This window comes from Macrobrachium nipponense, chromosome 22 (genome assembly GCF_015104395.2).
Source record: "Macrobrachium nipponense isolate FS-2020 chromosome 22, ASM1510439v2, whole genome shotgun sequence".
In the NCBI taxonomy this organism is placed as follows: Eukaryota; Metazoa; Arthropoda; class Malacostraca; order Decapoda; family Palaemonidae; genus Macrobrachium; species Macrobrachium nipponense.
The window spans coordinates 10,920,558-10,943,536 of record NC_087213.1 but is presented as its reverse complement, the minus strand read 5'-3'; the positions used below and the strand labels follow the sequence as shown (position 1 = coordinate 10,943,536).

Sequence of the window (22,979 nt, the reverse complement as noted above, 5' to 3'; positions counted from 1 at the left end):
CACTTTAACCTTAAATAGAATAAAAACTAATGATGCTAGAGCTTAGAGGGTGGACGAACAACATAACAACTTGCAGCCCTCTAGCCTCACTAGTTTTTAAGATCTGATGATGGACTGAAAAGTACTGACGGACAGATGAAGCCATCTCAATAGTTTTCTTTAAAAGAGAACTAAAAGCATACTGTCGATCAAAAACGAAACAATTGTTCACATTCATAACGATCATGGCAGCGATCTGTCAAAAAGAAAATCGTTTATGAATACACTGTCAAGATCCTTTGTATTCTTTCGTACGTTAAGATTCAGGTACAATGTTGAGCCCATAGCTACTTACTTCTTATTGAACAATAATCTTTTTTTCTTTTTACTTCTCCATTAGTATTACAACTGTTAACAGCACCGTCCATATTCCTTACCTTGTCAATGAGTACTACAACAATATAAATGCATTACACAATGCTAAGTGACACTCAGTCTGACTGAGTGGAGCCAATTAGAAGTTTCACTCAAAGTACTTCAGGGCCCATAAGAGCATCGGACATTTCTCAATGAATCGACTATCTGGGATTAAGCAACTGGCAGTTTCATTTTGACGTAAGGGACCATGACCTCACCGCACGATACTGAATGCTATCCTTGAACCGATACTGAATATTGACTTTTAACTGTATCAGTATATAAAATACCTATAAATTTACTCATTGAAGGATCATCAAGAGCTGCTCCTTCTATAATATATTTGACCTAAAAATGTCAATGCTGACTTTTAACTATATCAGTATATAACATACCTATAAATTTACTCATTCAAGGATCATCAAGAGCTCCTTCTAATATAATACATTTGACTTAGAAACGTCAATGCTACCAAAGTAAAACGAAAGCTTATTCAATAATTGACTTAAAAGTTCCATTCCACGGGATTAAAGTTACACATGGACAGCGAGACGTGAAGGGATTTAAGGACATTATTTCAGGTGTCATTCAGTAATTTTGAAACTTTCAACTGCCTTATATTTGTCAAGCTTCTATTTCCTTTTTGAGTTCATCTGGGACATCTGCATCGAAAAAAACTCGCAAGGAATTTATTCCTTTTCGTAATCGGAAATATTTCAAAGGCAACAAGAATGAATATAATAATACGCTCCATATAACACGAATATTGTTCCATCAACTATCTCTGCAGACACTAATGGAGTTCGAGTCGACATCGATATGCAAGGAATTTGTTCATTATAAATGCAGAACTCCTCTAGTGGTTCGTTCATTACAAGAAAAATAGTAGTTCATTATTGTCTATAATTCAATAACTTGAGCAACTAACCCATTCAATTAAATTTTGCAAGAGAGGCAAGAAAGATACTTAAAAAAACAATTAAAAACGTAAACGGGATGAAAGGAAGTGTGAGTGAAATGTAAAACATGTCAAATAAAAGAAAAAGTCAAAGAATGAATAGAAAACGATGCAAAAATCTTTATTTTCATGATCACGTTTCCGTGTGAAGAAACCTTTCAAAGGCGAGACCTAAACAGTGGTATCCAAGAGTCATCTACTTTAAAGCGGAAGGTGAAAGCAAATGATGAAAGTGATATCTGTAGAAAGTCTGGATATGAAACCTGACTGCGCCATTTCCATGGGTCTACGCGGAAAGCTGAGAGGAGGAGACTTTTCGCAAAAGAGTTATGAAAGTTAAAGCCAATTATGAATTCAAACTAAAAATACATTAATATATAGTATATATATATATATATAGATATATATTATATATAGTATGGGTAGATATATATATATATATATATAAAATATACATACACACACAAGCATTAAGATACAAATGTCGTTTAATATCCTACTCGCTCTACCTCGGAAATAATATATGCATAATATATGTATATGCATACCGAAGGGGAATTATAATTGATAAGTCGTTCGTCGTCTCACGGGCTTGAACCGGGTCGAGCCCGTGAGACGACGAACTACTTTTCAATTATAATTCCTCTTCGGTATACATATCTATACATATATTTTTCTGAGGTAGGGCGAACAATATTACACGACATTTGTAGTTTAATGCTTGTATATAATCACGGTGATGTGATTAAAAAATTCATATATAATATATATATACAAATACATGAAGTTTTTATTTAAAAGACAACAGCATTTATCCTAATTCCTAAGCTACAGGTGATTAGGGGAAGAAGCATAATTTATTATTAGCTGCGTGGATATAGAATAAAACCGTGAAGTTAGAAGAAAAAAAATCAAACAGTAGTAAATAAGAAACTCAAATCGACAACCTTACCACTAACAAAATAATTCCTACGGATTTGGAATTAAAAATAAGGAAAGAAATCACAATAACATAAAAGTTAAGAAACGACAAATCAAAGGGAACAAACGTCATCTACATGATGATTAGTAATATGGAGATAGTGCAAATCTAGGAATCCTGGGAAAACGAAGAGGGCAAGATTTATTTTAGACTGCTTAATAGGTAAGACATTGTCATCAGGTTAACAAAGAACAATTCATGAGCTGAAATGAATGGGGCGAGGTTGTCACCTATACAGAGAGGTCATGAGCACACACGCAACTAAAATGGAAAAGGGAGCTTCCAGTTATTTCATGGGAGTGAATGCACAGGAATTTCGTGAACACAAGTCAGGGACGGAGTCTGGAAATGGTTTCATGAATTAACATTTGGAGGAATTTCACAAACACAAGTATGGGAAGGGGGGATTGGAATGGCTTCCTAAAGTAACATTGGAAGCGATTTCACAATCACAAATCAGGAAAGGGACTTGAAATAGTTTCACGAGGTAACATTTGAAGCTATTCCACAAACACAGAAAGGGGAGCTGGAAATGATTTCACAAAGTAACATTGGAAGCGATTTCACAAACACAAGTATGGAAAGGGGTACCGAATGGTTTCATGAAAGAAAACTTGAAGGAATTTCACAAACACAGTGATGGAAAATGGGGTTAGAAAGGTTTCGTTATACAACAGGCCAAGTCACTTTAACTTATTCCATGAAGAATTTTTATCATTATTATTATTCTCAAGATGAATCCTATTCGTTTGGAACACGCCCACAGGGGCCACTGACTGGAAATTCCAGCTTCCAAAGAATAAGGTGTGTTCATTTGAAAGGAGTAACCAAAGGCAATAGGAAATGCAGAGAGGATACGTTGCAAGACTTCAGTGAGAGATACAAAAAACAGGGAGGTTCCAAAGACATCAGGAGAGAATTCTTTAAATGATTTTATGAATACAAGAAAGGAAAGGGAGGTTCGAGGGATATCAAAACAGTCGACTTCAAATGACCTCATGAATACATAAGGAGTGTGAGTTTTGAATATCACAAGAAGTGACTTAAAGAAAAAGCTCACTCACTCACACACACACACACGGGAAGATTGGAATGATATAGTAAAGGATATCTCAAGTGATTTCATGACATATGTAAGTAATAGGAGGTTCAAATGATAACAAATATATATGAAGTGACTTCATAAACATACACACACACACACACACACACACACAAGGAAAGCGAGGTTGGAATGATATCAAGAGAAAAATAAAGCCAGGAAATGGGAAAAGGGTAAGAAAAACGTAAAGAAAAAAACACCAAGCACACTGAAAAGAATACGTGAGGGCATACCGGTAACTGACAAATACGGATGCCACTTCAACAAAGGAGGTAATACATTGTGAAAGGGATCATGAATAAAAAGGGAATAAAAGCGTATTAAACTATGTCAATATATTTATTCCTTCTTGTATTAATCAGCGGATCTGCTATGAAAGAGAAAAACGGATCTTATTAATGACTTCATTGAAAAGTAGCGTATAAAGCTGAAACTTTAAGATGCTCGTTAACGATATTCTATAATTAAGAGTATCAACAAAAAGATAACAATTCTTATTATCACTAATATTACCATCCACCTAAATAACAGTGTTCCCTAAGTCATATGGTTGACGGGAAAATTAAAGTTCGGGGCAACATATGATTAGGATGTCAAAAGTTGATATATATAAATAAGTCAATGAAACAAAAGCCGAGTCCTTTAACAGGTGGGCATGAAAAGTTTCAAATGAAAGATGCTAACGAATGGCACAGCGAGACTGAAGATTAACACATCACTTCACACGCTAATCTAAACTACAAAGAAAATAAAAGTATAACAAATAAATCATAACTGTCGGTCTTTCCTGACGAATGACTCGAAAGCGACTCACAGAATGAAAATAGTGGGAGACAATCACGAAAGGTGACAAAAAATGACGAAAAATGACTTAGGTGTTCGTCTGAATGAGGGATGAAATGGGAAGATGATCTGTGCTGTGGTGGAAGCAACAGCAACGTCATTACCATCATCACCATCAAGGGGTCACTCACCCGATGTAGCAGATCGAAAGCGGTGGTGAGGGCGAGGGTAAAGTTGGCGATGTCCTTCGTCTCCCCCTGAGAGAGAGCTTTCTTGAACTCGCCGATGTTCTCCAAGTTGGCCTGAAACGACAGAACACAACTGAATGGCAAGCGACGCACAGATTCTGGCAAAACATGGCGGCAGATAAGCAAATTAAGTATATCTTAGTTTAAACAGACAACTGAGCTGATTAACAGCTCTCCTAGGGCTGGCCCGAAGTGTTAGATATTTTCATGTGGCTAGGAACCAATTGGTAACCTAGCAATGGGACCTACAGCTTATTGTGGGATCCGAACCACATCGAGAAATGAATTTCTATCATCAGAAATAAATTCCTCTGATTCCTTGTTGGCAGTGTGGGGAATAGAACCCGGATCCCGAGATCAGTAGTCAAGCATGTTACCGACTCGTCCAACGAGGAACTACATGGCAGCAGAAGTTATGTGAATTCAGTTATAAATATCTGCGATCTGAAATGTATTTTTTTAACTTAAATAATTCACTGCCTTATAAAAAAAAAAGATCACTCGCAAATTTTTAACAAAAGGTTCCAGTATTTCACGGACTTGCCAATACCAGGGATTACAGGTTTATAGTTAGATTAGGTCATCATTACTAAGCTGAAAATTGGTTTCAACCCGTCATTATAAACAGAAATGTAAATATCAAGTGTGTATCGGTAAAAAACGTACATTCCGAGTTCTGATAAAAGGAGTAATTAAACTAGAAATTAGGTTTGCGGTCGACCAAAGATACTATAGAGCAGCGGTCGCCAACCTCTTGAACTTCATGGACCACTAATTTATAATTTAAAATTTGCCGGATCACTAATAGAAATGAAAAAAAGGTAAATACGTTTATATAATAATAATCAGTAAACTTTCATTTTACTAATAAGAAATGCACCTATTAGATATAACAGTTATAGTTTAATTATAAAAAAAACAGAAATTTGAAGTTTGTTTAAGTTTTACACATTATAGTGTGATATTTATTCCTGCTCGTTTGAAATAAATGTGTTGATTTTTGCTCCAATGACGTTAGTACGAGACGGAGAGCTGCTTTTATTTGGAGCCGAGATCGAAATTTGTAATGCTAAATCGCCCTGAAATGTTAAATCTAGCATTAAAAATGCTACATTGACAACCCTGGACTCTGTCTTCTGTGCAATTTGTATCAGGGTTACCTGCAAAGGATTAAGAAAACAAATATTGAAATAATGTCCCAAGTTTTCTGTGGACCATCAAAATTTTTTTCACGGACCACCGGTTGACGACCGCTGTTATAGAGTGCACTCTATAGTATCTTTGTTGTCGACTGAAGTCAATAACTTAGCTAATTGAGGGTTATATTAATTCCAAGCAGAAATGATACAGCCTATCATTTTCAGTATCCCCATTAATGGCAATGCCTCATGAAAATAAAACATACTTCATCTAGACAATGTTGTTAATTCAAGTGATTCATATAAAACAAATTTCTCCAGCGTTGACGACCATTATTGCTGTCACGCCAGTCAACCATTCTGCGATATCTCTGATTGAAATCGAATGAGCACAAACTATATACCTGTATAATAGTTGGCAACATGAAGTTATGTTCGTATGACACGAATATTACTGTTATAGTAGTTTTGGCAACATGAAGTTATGTTCGTATGACACGAATATTACGTCGTGATAACCGTAGCGAGTTACCAGCAAAATTAATGTAAATGTAGCAGCGACATGGGCAGCTTCCTCTCTAACCGAGACTAATGACTCCTTACCTGAACAAGGGTGTTGTGGAAGCAAGGAACCAGCTCCTTGGTGCCATTGTTGAAGTTATAAACATTGACGAAGTCATTCTCGTTGAGAGTTTCCAAAATGTTGAGGACTACATGCTTCGCGATTTCGCGATTCAGTCCAGTCATTGAACCTGAAACAGAAATCAAGCGGATAAGAGATATCAAGAACACGAACCGAACTTTTCAAAAGAAGCTGGCGGTGTGTGCAGCTCGATAATGTGATAACGCGTGATATTCAATATCGACTCTATTTAATACTTAGTTTGGACTATGCTGATTCAGAACAGTATAAAAAAATGGATTAACAACAACCTAAAAATGTTGATTTTCAGTTACGTCAAAACACAAATGCATTAAGTACAATGACCTAACCTAAAGCTTCACTGAACTTAGCAGAGATAATAAGAACAAGAACTGAGCAAGAACGGTGTTTCCTTATAAGCTACAGAAACGACATAAAGGAAAAGTTTCATGACATTACAGAAGTGACATAGAAATGAACAATTTGATCTGGACCATCAATGAACTGACGTGAAACACTGACCTGAGACATCCAGAAGAATGACCATGTCCTTGGCGCTGTTGGCAGCCTCAATGTACCAGGAACGTAGTCGTGCATCGTATAAATCTGGATCCCTTTCGTCTAAAACCCACTTCGTAGCTGGTAAAAAAAATAAAAAAATAAAAATAAATAAACAAAAACGAAACAGCGAAATAATTTATGAGAACCAGTATGCAAACGTTTTATCCGAATTGCTGAGATATATTCATGAAAGAGGGGAGGGTTAACAAGAGTATGCTTACATATTCCTTAAAAAAAAAAAAAAAAAAAAAAAAAATCACAATTTCGTAAATCTCCAAAGAGGCCTTCGGTGTATGAACAACCAGTTAATGTAAAGAGATTTTCATATTTGGCATCGCACAAATATGAAAAAGAGCACAGCGAAATAATTTAACAAATAATTTATGTCAGTAATTTATACAATTCTGAAAAAAGCCGAAAGAATTTAATAAAATATCATTTTTCTTTATTTGTGTATAAAACTGGCTTGAAGCAAAACATGTTTCCAGTTTACACACATTAAAACAGCTTTTTAAGTCCATGAACAATTTCTGTTTCCCAATCAATTATTAAGAGCATATGCATTTATTTTAGCATTTGACGGGTTTAAAAAAAAAAATATATATATATATATATATATATATATATATAGATATATATATATATATATATATATATATATATATATATATATATATATATATATATATATTCTGACTTCTAGAATAACTGAGCAAAGATTAATTTAACCCACTAAAATAGGTTAAGTAAACATCCAAACGTCCGTTTAAAAAGACTTTTTCAGGCCTTAATATGAAAAAGAGCACAGCGAAATAATTTAACAAATCATTTATGTCAGTAATTTATACAATTCTGAAAAAGCCGAAAGAATTTAATACAATATCATTCTTTATTTGTTATAAACTGGCTTGAGGCAAACATATTCCAGTTTACTCACATAAAAGCTTTTTAGTCCTGAACAATTTCTGTTTCCCAATCAATTATTAACAGCACATGCAGTTATTTTAGCATTTGACGAGTTTTTAAAATATATATATAGTAAAATATAATATATATATATATATATATATAGATATATATATATATATATATATATATATATATCCGACTTCTAGAATAACTGAGCAAAGATTAATTTAACCCTACTAAAAATAGGTAACTAAACATCCAACCGTCCGTTTAAAAAGACTTTTTCAGGCCTTAATATCATTCAGGAAGCATGACTAACGCTTGCATTGGCATTAATTAAGGTCCATTTTCATTCAAATTCCAAGTGACCAGGGTCTACAATACGGCGTTTAGTGCCCGTCCCGTCGGCTCCCCATTAAAAAAAAAAAGAAAGAAAGAAAACCTAGAATATGGTTGGTTGGATTGGATTAATGCAGGCTTTAAACCAGAATGGATCCTTGCCATAATAAGAGTTATAAAAGTTGTAAGGTGTTACACGGGCATAACGGGGCTGATGTACTACACCCACACAGGTCGGTGGGATACTTACCGGGATACTGCCTAAGGAAGCCCGATGAGGAACCAAAGTATTGCCAGGAAAGCGTAGGATCAAGTTCGTAGTTGGACTTGAAGGTTCGGTCCAGCCGACCGGACCACCTGATGGCGCGAAGAACATCCGGCGCTGCGGAAAGAAGACATCAACAATCAATCAATGCAGCCTCACATTATCACTTTGGGGGGGGGGGGGGGGTGAAATACAAAGGATTTGCAATGGAACGAAATAATCAACAATCAATAAATACAGCCTCCCAATATCGATGGTGGGGTGGGGGGGGGGGGGGGGGGGGGGGGAGGGGGGAGGGGGGGAATAAAAAAAGGATTTGGAACGAAGTCCAGTGAAAATTTCCTTCTAACAGCGACACCAATGATGCCAGTAATATTTTTTGGTAATTCTACTGAAGAGTTCCGCACGGAGGTATCATTTATAAACACAACCCCAACCCCCTTTTTTTTGACAAAACAATTTGTTATACAAAGGGTTGTATATAATGCACCACTAGTGAGATCAATTTAAATATTTAAAGAGATAATTTGAGAAGTTTATTATCTTTTGTTCATGTTTTTTACGTTCATCATCGAGGGGCTGAAACTATGCACCACAACCCGTGGAGCTTTTCTGTAAAATTACCGTATTCTTAGCCAGTGATAATAATCATTATACAATAATAATCACAATGAGGATTCCAACTCTGACTCTATGATGGAAGTCAGCAAGAGTGTTATTCATCGTAGTCTGATTTCTAAGCTTTTCGTCCTCAACCTTAACATATTCTCAACTGACAGTATGCAGATTAGCAGAACTGCATGGAGAAAATATATGCATATATATATCATATATATATATATATATGTATATATAATATATATTATATATATATATATATATATATATATAGATAAATGGTATAAGCCACGAAGGAAAATAAACAACGGAGTTCTACAAGATCTTTCGACTTCAACGTCCTTTACTCATCAGATAAACTGAGTAAAGGACGTTGAAGTCGAAAGATCTTGCAGAAACTCCGTTGTTTATTTTTCCTTCGTGGCTTATACCTTTATTTGTGGATTTATCACGTTCCAAACTTTCGTGATTCAGTTATACATACATACGTAAATGCATACATACATACATACAACATACATTCCATATATTTATTATATATCTATATATATATAATGTATATATTAATATTATATTATATTATATATCTATATATACGCTATATATATATATAGATATATATATATATATATATATATATATATATATATGATTAATCAATGAAGAAGAGTAAAATCCATCAATGATCTTCCGCCCTCAACTCCTGTTCATTTATACATTCAAAAACAATTGGATCCACCTCTCAATGAAGGTCGGGACAATAATGCCTAAACGAAGGTGACTAACAGTAGAATGGCCGCTCGGTTCCTCCTTAGTCCCAGAACGAATCCTTTCAAAATGTCGCACAGTTCCGTTAGCGAGAAAGCAACAGAAATATCCAAAATGGCTGAAACTTCATGACTAATTAATTTGCAACGTCCTTTTGATGTAAGGAAGATCATACGGTATACAGCAAAGAAATAGACTTCCATTCTGTATTTTCTCTAGTTTCGACTTCCGTTTCGTATTCATTTCCATTTTGTATTTATTTAAGTTCGACTTCCGTTTCGTATTTATTTCCATTTTGTATTTATTTAAGTTCGACTTCCATTTCGTATTCATTTAGTTTCGACATCCATCTTGTATTTTCTGCAGTTTCGACTTTCATTTTGCATTTTCTAGTTTTCATTTCCATTTTGTATTTTCAACAATTTTCATTTCTATTTTGTATCTTCAACATTCATTTCCACTAAGTATTTTCAAATTTTAATTTCCATTTTTTATTTTTAACAGTTTTTTTCAGATTTTAATTTCCATTTTCTATTTTTAACAGTTTTCATTTCCATCTTGTACTTTCAACAGTTTTCACTTCCATTTTGTATTTTCAACAGTTTTCATTTCCATTTTGTATTTTCAACAGTTTTCACTTCCATTTTGTATTTTCAACAGTTTTCACTTCCATTTTGTATTTTCAACAGTTTTCACTTCCATTTTGTAATTTCAACATTTTCCATTTCCACTGTGTATTTTTAAGTTTTCATTTCCATTCTGTATTTTCAAAAGTTTTCTTCTCCATTTAGTATTTTCTCCATCTGCGACTGGCGTTTAGTAATGTCATCCTTTTCGAATTCCATTTTGTATCCCTCTGCGACTGGCGTTTAGTAATGTCATCCTTTTCGAATTCCATTTTGTATCCATCTGCGACTGGCGTTTAGTAATGTCATCATTTTCGAATACCATTTTGTTATCTCTCCAGTGCCGACTTCCATTTTGTATTTCCTTCTTCAGTTCTGGCCGTCTTCCGCTGGAGGCGGGATGCTAAGCTCTGTGGGAATTCACATGTCAAATTAATTTCTGCCTACCACCACACAGCTCCACAATCACTTTAAATTCCGACCGCGACTGAGCTATTCTCCTCTTCCTCTCTCTCTCTCTCTCTCTCTGGAGACAAGAACTTCATTCCGTCTCTTCCATTCTTTCCACAGAATGACATTTACGCAATGAAATACTTCTTTCAACTCTTTTCTCTAATCTGCGAGGTCTACTTTAATCTTTTTGAAAGTATGAAAACATTACTTTCTTCTTTTCTTGGAAGGAAGCAAATATGCCAGTTATTCTTTTTCAGACTGCTTTTCACAGCTACGTGTAAATGATGATTTTAGCTTTCTATGATTTTAGAAGTGATCAAAAGCGAAGCCGTGTCGCTGGAATGATGAAGACTGTAAATGGCAAAAACTAACATTTGTAAAAGTCATACTGATATGACAGTATTTCTCATAACGGCATCATGTGGCTGTCTGGAAAAGCATCAATAATATTTACTGACCCTCAGTTTCTGTACTCATAACATTCGAGATTCCTTACTTCATTTTGAGGTCTATTCAGTCAACAAGGACCTTATTATTTAAGGCTAAAACAACATGCGTTAGTATTTATGGGAAATTGAGTCCGAATTTTATGAAAATCTTATTAACTAAGATACCGGCTACTTGTTGAAATTCAACAATCTGAGCGTCAGAATAAATAATCAGCAGAGTAGCCTTCGCTGATTTCTTAAGACAACCATTAATCCCTCCTACTGTTCCTTACACCAGTCAAGTACGGAACTCTGCCTTTTCTTGTCTTATAGTTTTACTACCTTTCTAAATAAAAGAATACATTACGAAATCAACCCAGTGAGAGAAACATACCAGCAATCATATATTTTACTTAATAGAGCTCAATTTGGACTTTACACACCAGTTACCCTCCAGGCATATATACACACATACATACATACATACATTCACTCACACACACACACACACACATACATACATACACACACACACACACATATATATATATATATATATATATATATATATATATATATATATATATATATATAAACAACTTATAAAACACTAAGATTTCATGATACAGTCGCTGACTGACTTAGCGGTAGTGAAAGGATATTGCAGTAAAAACAAATACTATCCATGATAGAGATATATTCACTGCAGTGTACCCATGCCATCAAACATTAACACAAGCATGAAAGAGAGGCGTGACACTATTCTCCAAGTAGTAAACTATGTGTACGTAGGCTTGCATATATTATAAGGAAGGTATTGGTGAGCTGAAGCCCAGTCCCAGAGGTCAAAGCAAGGTATCCCCACTCTGACCTCGCCTGGGGGATTACCCTATATCTAGAGTATTGTACTAAGCTTAAGACGGTGGCGGCGGTGGAAGTTACGCTCAGAATGGAATTATCCTTTGAAGATGCAGATTCAATCTTATCAATGGAGTTTTCTCAAATAGTCACTGTATTAAGTACCTCCTCGATACTCCTTATTTCTTCCTCATTCCTATTATTCTTCCTGTGAGCTTGTTTGGTTGGCTGTAAATTACAGTGACCCTAGTTCAGCAAAATCCCAATCCTTAAGGCGGCCTGTAAACACGACTAGGTGCTAAGGAGAATATGAAGCCTCGTGAAGACCTCTTGATTCATGCAATCAACTAAGACGGCATTTCTAGTCATTCTTATGTAGGCTACAATAAACTGCAAATGAGAGTTGTGCATCCTTTACAACATTTCATATGTTTTTACATAACCGCCTTTTTGACCGAGAATTTTTCTTGAATGACCTCCATTCATATCTTTCCTTACACACAAAAGCGCACACACACACACACACACACACACACACACACACACACACACACATATATATATTATATATATATATATATATATATATATATATATATATATATATATATATATATATATATATATATGATGAACTTGATTAATGTTAGATAAAAAAAAAATCACTGACAAATAGTCATTCAAATGAAGATTTGTCTATTTCTTTCCTTCCTAGAAGGGTTGAATTCTTTTATGCTTTTGTGAGTTTTTTATTTGCCGGTACACGCTCGCAAATATATACATAACATTATACTACATACATACATACTATATATATATATTATACCTATAATATATATATATATATATATATATATATATATATAATGTTATGTATATATTTACGTGCGTGTTTACTGGCAAAAACTCACAAAAGCATAAAAGAATTCAACCCTTCTAGGAAGCAAAGAACTAGAAGAGTCTTCATTTGAATGACTATTTTTCAGTGTTTTATTTTTTATCTAAAATTAATCAAGTTCATTTTAATCCCGGAGAAGAACTGCAAGGTATGTAATTAATCCATCTCCACTCCGGCCAACTGCTCTCTCCTAGAGGAATTTAAATTAAAGAAAGTCTCTAAATGAACAGGCGCACCGCCATTTCTATTTTTTTTTTGGGGGGGGGGGGGGGTGATCATCTCACTGAGTATAAAAGCACTGGATAAATGGCGCTGGTCTTCGTTTCGCTAATCGGATCTTTCCATATGCATTCTGTTTGCCGTTGTCTACTTTCTACCTTTACTACTGTTGCTTTATTCCTTTCCCTCATCTTCGTGCATAACCATTAATTATCCCTTTCCGTCCTCCTGTGATTATTCCTTAATTACCATACTTCATATGACACTTGATTTGTTATGCCCTTAGTATACTTTAAACTTGCAACTGCAGATATTACAAGTATAAGATCCTATATCTTACCTTTTTAATATAAATTGAAAGCAGAATACGTTAATGCTTACAGATGCGGATCCAAAATTGTATAGGATAAGAAAATGCGTCGTGAAGAATGGAATGGTCGACGTTTCCCTGTGATTCAGAGCTAATTGGGGATGGTCAAGAATTTGAACGAGTTCATCTGAGCGGAAAGTTGAGAGTAAACGTGAGCGAGGGTAATGTTTTGACGGTGAAATGATGCTCGGAAGAAGGTGGAACAATGAACATGCGTACAGATAAGTAAGTGGAAGCAGATATATTGGATGAGTGAAGAAGTGAGTAACACAATAGCAGCATCTGTAGTTCAAGTGCTGACCCCAGGCACGAGGTGAGAGCACGACTCTCTCGGGCAGACCTAACCCTCTGCTTGGGTAGACACTGGCGTGCACAGAACATTGGGTAGAAGCTTGCAAGGTCTATGGAAGCCAAGATTATCGTAGAAAGGGACAGTTGAGCCGCCTCTCTTTTAGAGAAGTGAAGTGTGGATATCCAATGTAAATGATAGAGAGAAAGTTACCACCGTTACGCTGTGGAAATGAACGGTTGTATAGTATGTACGATATATTCAGAAATGAAAGGGTGGGGAATGTGAAGATATGCAGAAGTGGTAAAAAGGTTAGTGTTGGTGTGAGATTGGTTCACCAGATCATGTGAAAAGAATTAATGGATTAAAGAACGAAAGTACGATTTAACATAATACCATGATCTAGGTTCCCCCTTTTCCTCAGCTTAGTTTAGTTCCATTTTTTCTAAATTACCATTCCATTTTACTGCCATTCAAAATATTCACATTTTCACATGCTGAATTTAGTTTAAGTCTTAGCCTGTAAAATATTTGTATGATTTACCGTTTTTCAGTTGTGCAATTTTTACTTAATATAATTTCAGTATCTCTCTCACGTTTTCCATCCAGCATCTTTCCTTTACATCATTTTCCACATTTTCTCTAATTCTCTCTTACTACACGCCTCTCAAATATTACTTTACTTTACACCTTTACAATCATATGGTTTTCACTTCATCACATTCATGATGTTTTCCTTTTCCGTACCCTCACCCACTCTTCCCTATATGCAATCTCCCTTCCCACCCCAACTCTTTGCCCCCCCCCCCCCCCCCCCACCCCCCCACCCAACCCAACTACCGCTGAGACTCCGTCTTGTCTCCCTTAAAAAAAACCCAATTTTGCGGAGGGAGAAATTGCAACACTCTTATCAGCGCCAAGTCAACGCTGGGTACCTCACGACTTGCGTTGTAATCGCCCACCGAATGTTTGCTACGGAGGGCAAAGTATATGATGCCATGCAGAATATATACAGATACATTTTTCGGCGCTGCCATAAGGCATACCAACAATGTATTATTATGCCTTGGTAATGAGAGAACTTCCCTAAAACACATAAAATAATGTTAAGTGAATTTCAACCTGCCCGTGCTAAAGAATTCTCTCTCTCTCTCTCTCTCGCTCCTTCCTCCTCCTCTCTCTCTCTCCTGCAACTTGGAAGTATTTACAAAATACCAAAAGTAAATGGATTTCTAATTCAGCAAAAAATAAAAAAAGGTCCTTCTAAATGACATCAGTGAAAAACAACTCTTTCCATTGTTTATCTGTACTGCATATTTGTTTGTTTGGTCGTTTAAAGCGCCTCAGTGGCGTGGCTGGTTTGGTCTTTGCCTGCCACCTCGGTGACCGCAAGTTCATTTCTCGGGCATTCCATTGAAGGGTCAGAGATGTGTATTTCTTGCGACAGAAGTTCACTCTCGGCGTGGTTCGGAAGTCACGTAAAGCCGTTGGTCCCGTTGCCGAATAACCACTGGTTCCATGCAACGTAAAAACAACAGACAAACAAACAAAATGCATATTTGTCCACCTATTTCTTTCTACGATAACCCTGATGATTGCCTGATAAGCAAAAATGCAGGCACTCCTGACCTGTGTTAATGTTTTTAAACAGAACCAGTAACAAAGCTTCATACGAGTATAACCTTTAACGTACACACACACACTCTCTCTCTCTCTCTCTCTCTCTCTCTCTCTCTCTCTCTCTCTCCAGCAATAGAAACCATCGAAAGCGACCCTTCCGAGGGGAGCAGCTAATTGGATCCCATTATGATCATGAATTGTTTATTCCTATCTCACCTAGTTGTTGTTACCGCTGTGATTCCGGGAACAAAACATCTACTACTTGTTTTTATCTATTTTACCTATATTAGGTGCGTATGCATGCATGCATGCATGCATACATACATACATACATTCATACATATGTATGAGTCTTCATGTATAATCTGCGAGCGGTCCTGCTTGGCGTAAATATTTTTATCACCAGTTATTTTTCATTTTATATAGACATTTTTTATTGCTTAGTTTCCATACCTCTCTTATAAATCTCTGTGCCCTTAAGCATTCTTGCTCTGACAAGACAACGGCTATTTTTTTAGTTCAGTGGTAGATGAAATAAAATTAAAATTCATTAAATATTTTATTTATTTTTCATCACATCACCTGTCTTGTTGGCCTACTCGCTGAAGACGTCACTGAAGTCCTGATTTCTCCTCTGTGCGCTGGTTCGAATCCAAGAGAGGACGAAATTATCAACTAAAAAAATTCCCCCAAAAAAAATCCCCCTCGGTTTACATATATGAAATACATTAATCCCGAGATAGAGCGAATTGGATATTAAAGGATATTTATACACACACACACACAACACACATACACTACACATACACATAACACATACATATACATAGACATATATATATATAGATATATATATATATAATTATATAATGAACGTAATATGTGCATAATAGATGGATCAGCAACCAATCACTAGGAAATTTTACTGCAACCGCTATTGCATAACATATGCAAAGCGCACTAATGTTGAAGTTAAGACAAATAAGAATAAGAGCTCGTGCACAGCATTTACAGGTACACAACCGCCTCACATTTCCAGAGTGCGCATGCGTGGGATTTACGAACGAGACGGCAGATAAAACTGCTAATGAAGTGATGAGGTTCCTCCGAATAAACTAAATCAAATCAGGATTAATCCGCCTTTTATCAACGAGCGACCCGTTTCCATTATCTCGAGAGTAATAAACACCAACGCTTCATCACAAACGTCTTTGCAGCGTGGCAACATTTTCATTTCCCGTCGCTGGTCTCCTGCACGTTGCCGCTGCGGCTCGATTATATTCTTTACATTCTTATATTCTGCCATTATTCTTTTCATTTTGTTCCCGTTCCCTGTTCGTCACCCCGTTCCCTCCCATTCGGGCCTCAGAGCCCCTTCATGTTCCCTCTATTCACCGCTGAAAACAAAACGAAAAATTTTGCCAGATATGAAGATGGTTCTTGGAAGAGCCCTCTACTTTTTTCCTCCTCCTCCTCCTCCTCCTCCTTTAGTTTCCTCCCACTCTCGACCCTCCCCCTCACTCCTCAACTTCCTTTTTCAACACGATGTTTCTCAGTTTCAACCAAGCCCTAAACCCCCTCCCCCAACCCTATCAGCAGTGTGTGGAGGTAGGGGGGAGTATACCTTTCCACTTCGGTGTGAGTGGGAGATATAGAAGAATGGGTAATATCCCTTCCAGTCAGGAGTGTGTGGAAAAATGGGTAATACCCCTTCCAATAAAAGATGTAGGGAATAATTGGTAATATCTCTTCTAATCAAAGGTGCGTAGAAGAATGAATATTATACCTTCGAATCAAGGGTGTGGAAGAAGGTAGTATATCCCTTCCATTAAGGGGTGTGTGGAAGAACGGGAAACATCCATTCCAATTAGTGGTGTGGTTGAGAATGTTTAATATACGTACTTCCAATCAGGGATGTGGAAGAATGAGTAATAGCTCTTCCAATCACGGATAAGGTAGAATGATTATATACTTCAAATCACGGGGTGTGGAAGAATGAATAGTAACCCTTCAAATCTGGGATGTGGAACAATGAGTAATAGCTCTTCCAGTCAGGGGTGTGCAAGAATGGGTAATATTCCTTCCAGTCGGTGGTGTACGGAGTACTGGGTTGAGAACACAACCCATTCTCAATGCAATGGAGTACCTCTCTTATCTTAGACTGTCCTTGAAAGCAGAAGCGTTCTAGAGACTGCATAATCAAAAACATCTTCGAAAGATATTGGCATTTATTTTCTAGGAACTAATGAAAAAAAAAAAATTCATTACGACAAAGTAGGGGAACTTTCACGCACATAATTTTCGCGGTAAAATATTTCCACGAACATCTACCATGGGAAGGGATGGAAAATTTCACGAAAGAAATGTTTCGCGATCAGATATCTCTCTGAAAGAGCTTAAAGGCCAAAGAACCATTTACCTGAATAAGAATGAAACGGAAAAGGGAAAACGAAAGCAAGGCGAGGAAAAATACGAGGAAAATCTATAGCCGGGGAAAAAATAAAGGATACTTTGTTACTTACGTAAAGAGAGCTATAGTTCCAAACTGTGAGTGAGAGAGAGAGAGAGAGAGAGAGAGAGAGAGAGAGAGAGAGAGAGAGATCCTGGATTTGCTGAGGTTTGTTACGTCGCCATGAGACGTATTTTTCCCTTGACTCTTGAAAGACTGAGTTAGACAACTAAAATTGTAACGTTTATCCAATGTCTGAAATTACATTACCTAAACAATTTTAAACCCAAATCTAATGAAGGCCAGGGGGATAACTAAGTTTTTTTTTTTTCTTAAGAACTGAACGTTAAACTTCGTTGTTTTCACTTCACTCATCGGTGAATGATTCCAGAATTACTTTTTCATCCACGAGGAAGATGAATGTGTGAAGTATATTTCACTCTAGTCAGAGTGCATAATACCTTGAATTCCTTTTCACTCCAGTGAAGTGCATAATACCATGAATTCCCTTTCACTCCAGTGAAGTGCATCATTTTCACTTCACTCACCAGAACGCATAATATAATATGTCCTTTCACTCTCTGGAGTGAACGCATTCATTTGACATGTTAAAGTGAACAATAGCATGGATTATCTTTCACATCACTCATTAGTGAAAGATACCGTGAATATTGTCCACTTCCGTCACTAGAGAGAATACAATGAGAATCGTTTTTCATTTCACTCACCAGAGTGAAAAAGTGTTAATCGTTTTTCACGTTCACTCATCAGAGTGAAAAAGTGTTAATCGTTTTTACGTTCACTCATCAAAGTGAAAAAGTGTTAATCGTTTTTCACTTCATTCATCAGAGTGAACAAATGTAACTCGTTTTTCACTTAATTCATCAAAGTGAAAGTGTGTTAATCGTTATTCACCTTCACTCATCAGAATGAAAGTGTGAGTCGTTTTTCATTTCACTCACCAGAGTGAAAATGTGTTAATCGTTTTTCACTCATCAAGAGTGAGTATGAATCGTCTTTCACTTAACTCATCACAGTGAAAGTGTTAGCTGTTTTCCACCTTCACTCATCAGAGTGAAAGAGTGTGAATGGCTTCCCACTTCACTCATTAGAGTGAATACTCTACGAGGCTGTGCTCTTCTTCCTTCCTTGTCCCTTAACAAGACACCTTTAAATGCTGTTTTGCTGTCGGCGGCGAGCACGACGTTGTTGTTATTTTTCGTGTTGTTGCTGCTGCTGCTGCTGCTGCTGCTGCGGCTGCTGTTTTGCCGTTGTTGTTCTTCCTGTTGTTACGAGTCTCCTAAGCCTTCCTTTTGGAGATTACAAGGCCTGAGGCGGCGTGCGATTAAACAAGTGAAATATCCCCCCCTACATAGCATAATAATAATAGGTGGAGCTGAGATGGCTCCGGGGAATAATCTCTAATATTCCCGACCCTTCCGTATTATAAAACGTTACATTCTCTCACTAATTCCTCTTCACATTACGGCGGCATTCACGCATAATAATAATAATAATAATAATAATAATGATAATAATAATAATAATAATAATAATAATAATAATAATAATGATAATAGCGATATAATGATAATGTGAATAAAAAAACCATTTTCGTCTTTACAGCTACAAAATAGTGTCTTTGGAAAGTTGTCATTATCATTAACTACTACTACTACTACTACTACAACTACTATATACTATTATTACTACTATTTCTATTACTACAACTATCATTATCATTATTACTACTATTATTATTATCATCATCACATTATTATTATTATTATTATTATTATTATTATTATTATTATTATTATTATTATTATATACGCTGATATTTGCTGATAATTTGTGAATATGCGTCCATGGATCTTACTGGTTAAATATACTCTACGCCTACTAGTGTATATATACAAACTCACCCACGAAGGACCCGTCCACCCGCCCAAAATAATAATACGCCAACTGAGTGGCGGATACGATGTCATTAACTTCCTGAAACATCACTTTTTACAACAGCTGCCTTCCCACTGCTTAGGTTCTCGTGTCTTCAGGAGAAAGCTCATCAGCAGGAGTCAAAACCCAGTAATTAAAGAGGATCCCAAAAGATACTTGGTTCCTGATCTCTCTCTCTCTCTCTCTCTCTCTCTCTCTCTCTCTCTCTCTCTCTCTCTCTCTCTCTCTCTCTCTCTCAAGTAACCTGGATGCTTAGGACGTTTTTTTAGTAATTTCCTTCAGAATCATAACACTTGCACCATACAATTTGTTTGGTTATGAATTATTATTTATTTCCTAAAAATATTAATAATAGAATATTTCCTAAAAATATTAACGAACAGAATTTTCTAAAGAAACTGCCTAGAGATGATTAACGGATACAGAAGTTTTCAAATATTTAGCTACAGACATTTACAGAGCAGACACAACATGGTGAAAAAATACTACGTCAAAAGTATCCAATTACGAATCAGACGTAACTCAAAGCTATGGTACCATATTGCATCAGGTGTAATGCCTTTGTGCAATGAATTAATTAACCTACACCTCTACGTATGATTAACAGCAGCAGAATATGTCCATGAACGAACACCGACGAGAGAGAGAGAGAGAGAGAGAGAGAGAGAGAGAGAGAGAGAGAGAGAGAGAGAGAGAGATGATTAACTGACACTGCATTTTATGGAAAAATGCATTCGAGACATCGCATGTTATGAATATTGAAGAAAGGAGCTTCAAAAAGACAAAAAAAAAAGTTACTTGAAGAGTGACTCATGAAGGATTGATTGATTGATGCAAAAATGTACCATAGCGTCACAACAATTTAGGTCATCGACGCCGGAAATATGCTGTTATGTAATGAAAAAAAAATAAATAAATGAAAAATAAGTTACAAGTATGACATCATTTACACACTCATGAAGGAACTGGAATTAAGTCCAACAGGGCATTTGATTAAGATGCATAATGAACGAGGAATAATGTCGAGCCCACATTGACAAAATGTCAATGCGATTGAATCCGTTTGAAGTGAAGGCGAGTTACTACTAAAAGAATCGAATGGTAAAGGGACATGAATAAGAATGGAGACCATGCTTCTAGTTACATAAAGGTGGGCGTGTCGTTTATGATAATAAAATGAACTTTAAATGAAAACATATAACATGATGTGTAATATCCATACAAACAGCATACTGATCGTGATAGTTAGGCATTCAGCAATGTCCAATCATTACAGTTTTGACGTTGCATGGAAGCATTTGCTATTCAACAACGGGACCAACGGCTTTACATGACTTTCGAATCTCGTCGAGAGTGAATTTCTATCACCAGAAATACACATTTCTGACCCCTCAATAGAATGGTCGAGAATCGAACTCGCGGCCACCGAGGTGACAGTTAAAGACTATACCAAACACGCCACTGAGGCGCTAAATATCATTAGGTATTATTTAAAACATTCCAAATCACTCTGCAATCTGCAAAACGCCGACTGGGGGAAAAAAATCTTCAAAGTGACAGATACTTCCCAGCACGAGGACGTGCTTACGAATTTGGATTGAATTTCCATAGAACCACCCGCTGCATCGTTAAATACACCGACCTCTTCCACGCCTTTGTTTATGACTTAACTGTTCTATTGTTTTGTTTTGTTTGTTTGTTTGTCTGAATGGTGTTTTTGCGGTGCATGGAACCGGTGGTTATTCAGCAACGGGAACAACGGCTTTACGTGACTTTCGAACCACGTCGAGAGTGAATTTCTATCACCCGATACAGATCTCTGACCACTCACTGGAATGCCCGAGAATCGAACTCACGGCCACCGAGGTGGCAGGCAAAGGCCATACCGATCACGCCACTGAGGCGCTATTCTACGGTTTTCTTCACTTCCTGTCCGTGTTATTCTCATATTTTCTAGCCTCCCTCTCCTCTCAAAGACACTCCCTAGCGTAGATAAGTTAACACTTTCTCTCTCCCCATTTCATCCAATCTCGACTGCCTCTTTACGCTGCCGCCGCCCCATATCTCTGCTTCCTGAAAGAAAAGCGGACTTCAAAAGGCAGCTGTGGGTCAGATTCATCCTATCTCTTAGCAGAGAGGGGAAGGTGGGGGAGGTGAGTTGGATGAGTGGGGAGGGGTGAGAGAGAGAAGTGAACCGCGGCACCAGGAAACAGATAACATATGGATGCGTACTATGTGGTTCCCGTAAAAGGCAGAGAACATCTCTCAGTTCACACTTCACTTAGACTCTGCAATGTCCCGCTCAAGAACCTTTCATATCTTTTGCGTCAAGTCTCATTTCTTATCTGTGAATTCCCCACTCAGTTTTTAGTGTGTCGGGGGCGGAGGGTAGGGGTGGGGGGTGGGGGCGGGGGGGGGGGGGGGGGGGGGGGGGTGGGGGGGTTGTGTGTTAAAAAATGGAAAGCCTCTGAAGGAATTACTAAAGGCTAAAGAAGAAATTCAGAGCGTCGAAGAACTATATAATATCATGTCTAACAAGGAAAAAAATATAGAATGAAAAGACGATAAATAACACGCAGCTTTATAGCTAGAAATTCTGAGCTGCGACTGATGAACATAAAACAAGATTTGCTGCATCAAATGTAAAACTCTAATAATGGAAAAGTAGAACATGAGTCCCAGTTATATTACCCGTACTATGAAAATTTGACACCGACTGACGGAATTCTGGCGCAAGAATGGCTTGATTTCCACAGTTTTGCCTGAGACAATATGAAATGATTAAAATCTCTGAAAAAACTGGAAGAGCAGAAGTCCAACCATGGGTCGCAGAAAAAAAAAACGAATAAGAAATCCAAAAAGCAATGAAAACATATCCATCTTGAAATTTAGAAACTTAAGGGAAGTGTGATGTGTACTCAGCAAAGAACGAGAAAGACAAAGTCCTGAAACATAAGGATGGCAGACTCAGAAAGACGAGGACAAAATAAAAATGAAATACGTAAAAAGAAGAGGTGAATTCACGGTTGTTATGAAAACGTACCAGATGCAGACGGTGGAAATATTCACAGAAATATAATTAACTAAACCGAGAGAGCC

At 36.8% G+C, this 22,979-nt stretch overlaps 1 protein-coding gene across 6 annotated transcripts in view; it reads right to left on the bottom strand.

The window, feature by feature from the left end:
- Positions 1-22,979, bottom strand: part of LOC135198484 (voltage-dependent calcium channel subunit alpha-2/delta-3-like) — a 585,611-nt gene that overhangs the window by 148,154 nt on the left and 414,478 nt on the right. For all 6 annotated transcript variants that reach the window (XM_064226069.1, XM_064226067.1, XM_064226068.1 and 3 more), the window contains exons 5-8: positions 8,311-8,442; positions 6,774-6,890; positions 6,212-6,360; positions 4,413-4,523 (exon numbers count right to left, since the gene is read on the bottom strand). In XM_064226069.1, coding sequence (XP_064082139.1) covers positions 4,413-4,523; positions 6,212-6,360; positions 6,774-6,890; positions 8,311-8,442 — 509 coding nt within the window. The remainder of the gene's footprint in view (positions 1-4,412; positions 4,524-6,211; positions 6,361-6,773; positions 6,891-8,310; positions 8,443-22,979) is intronic.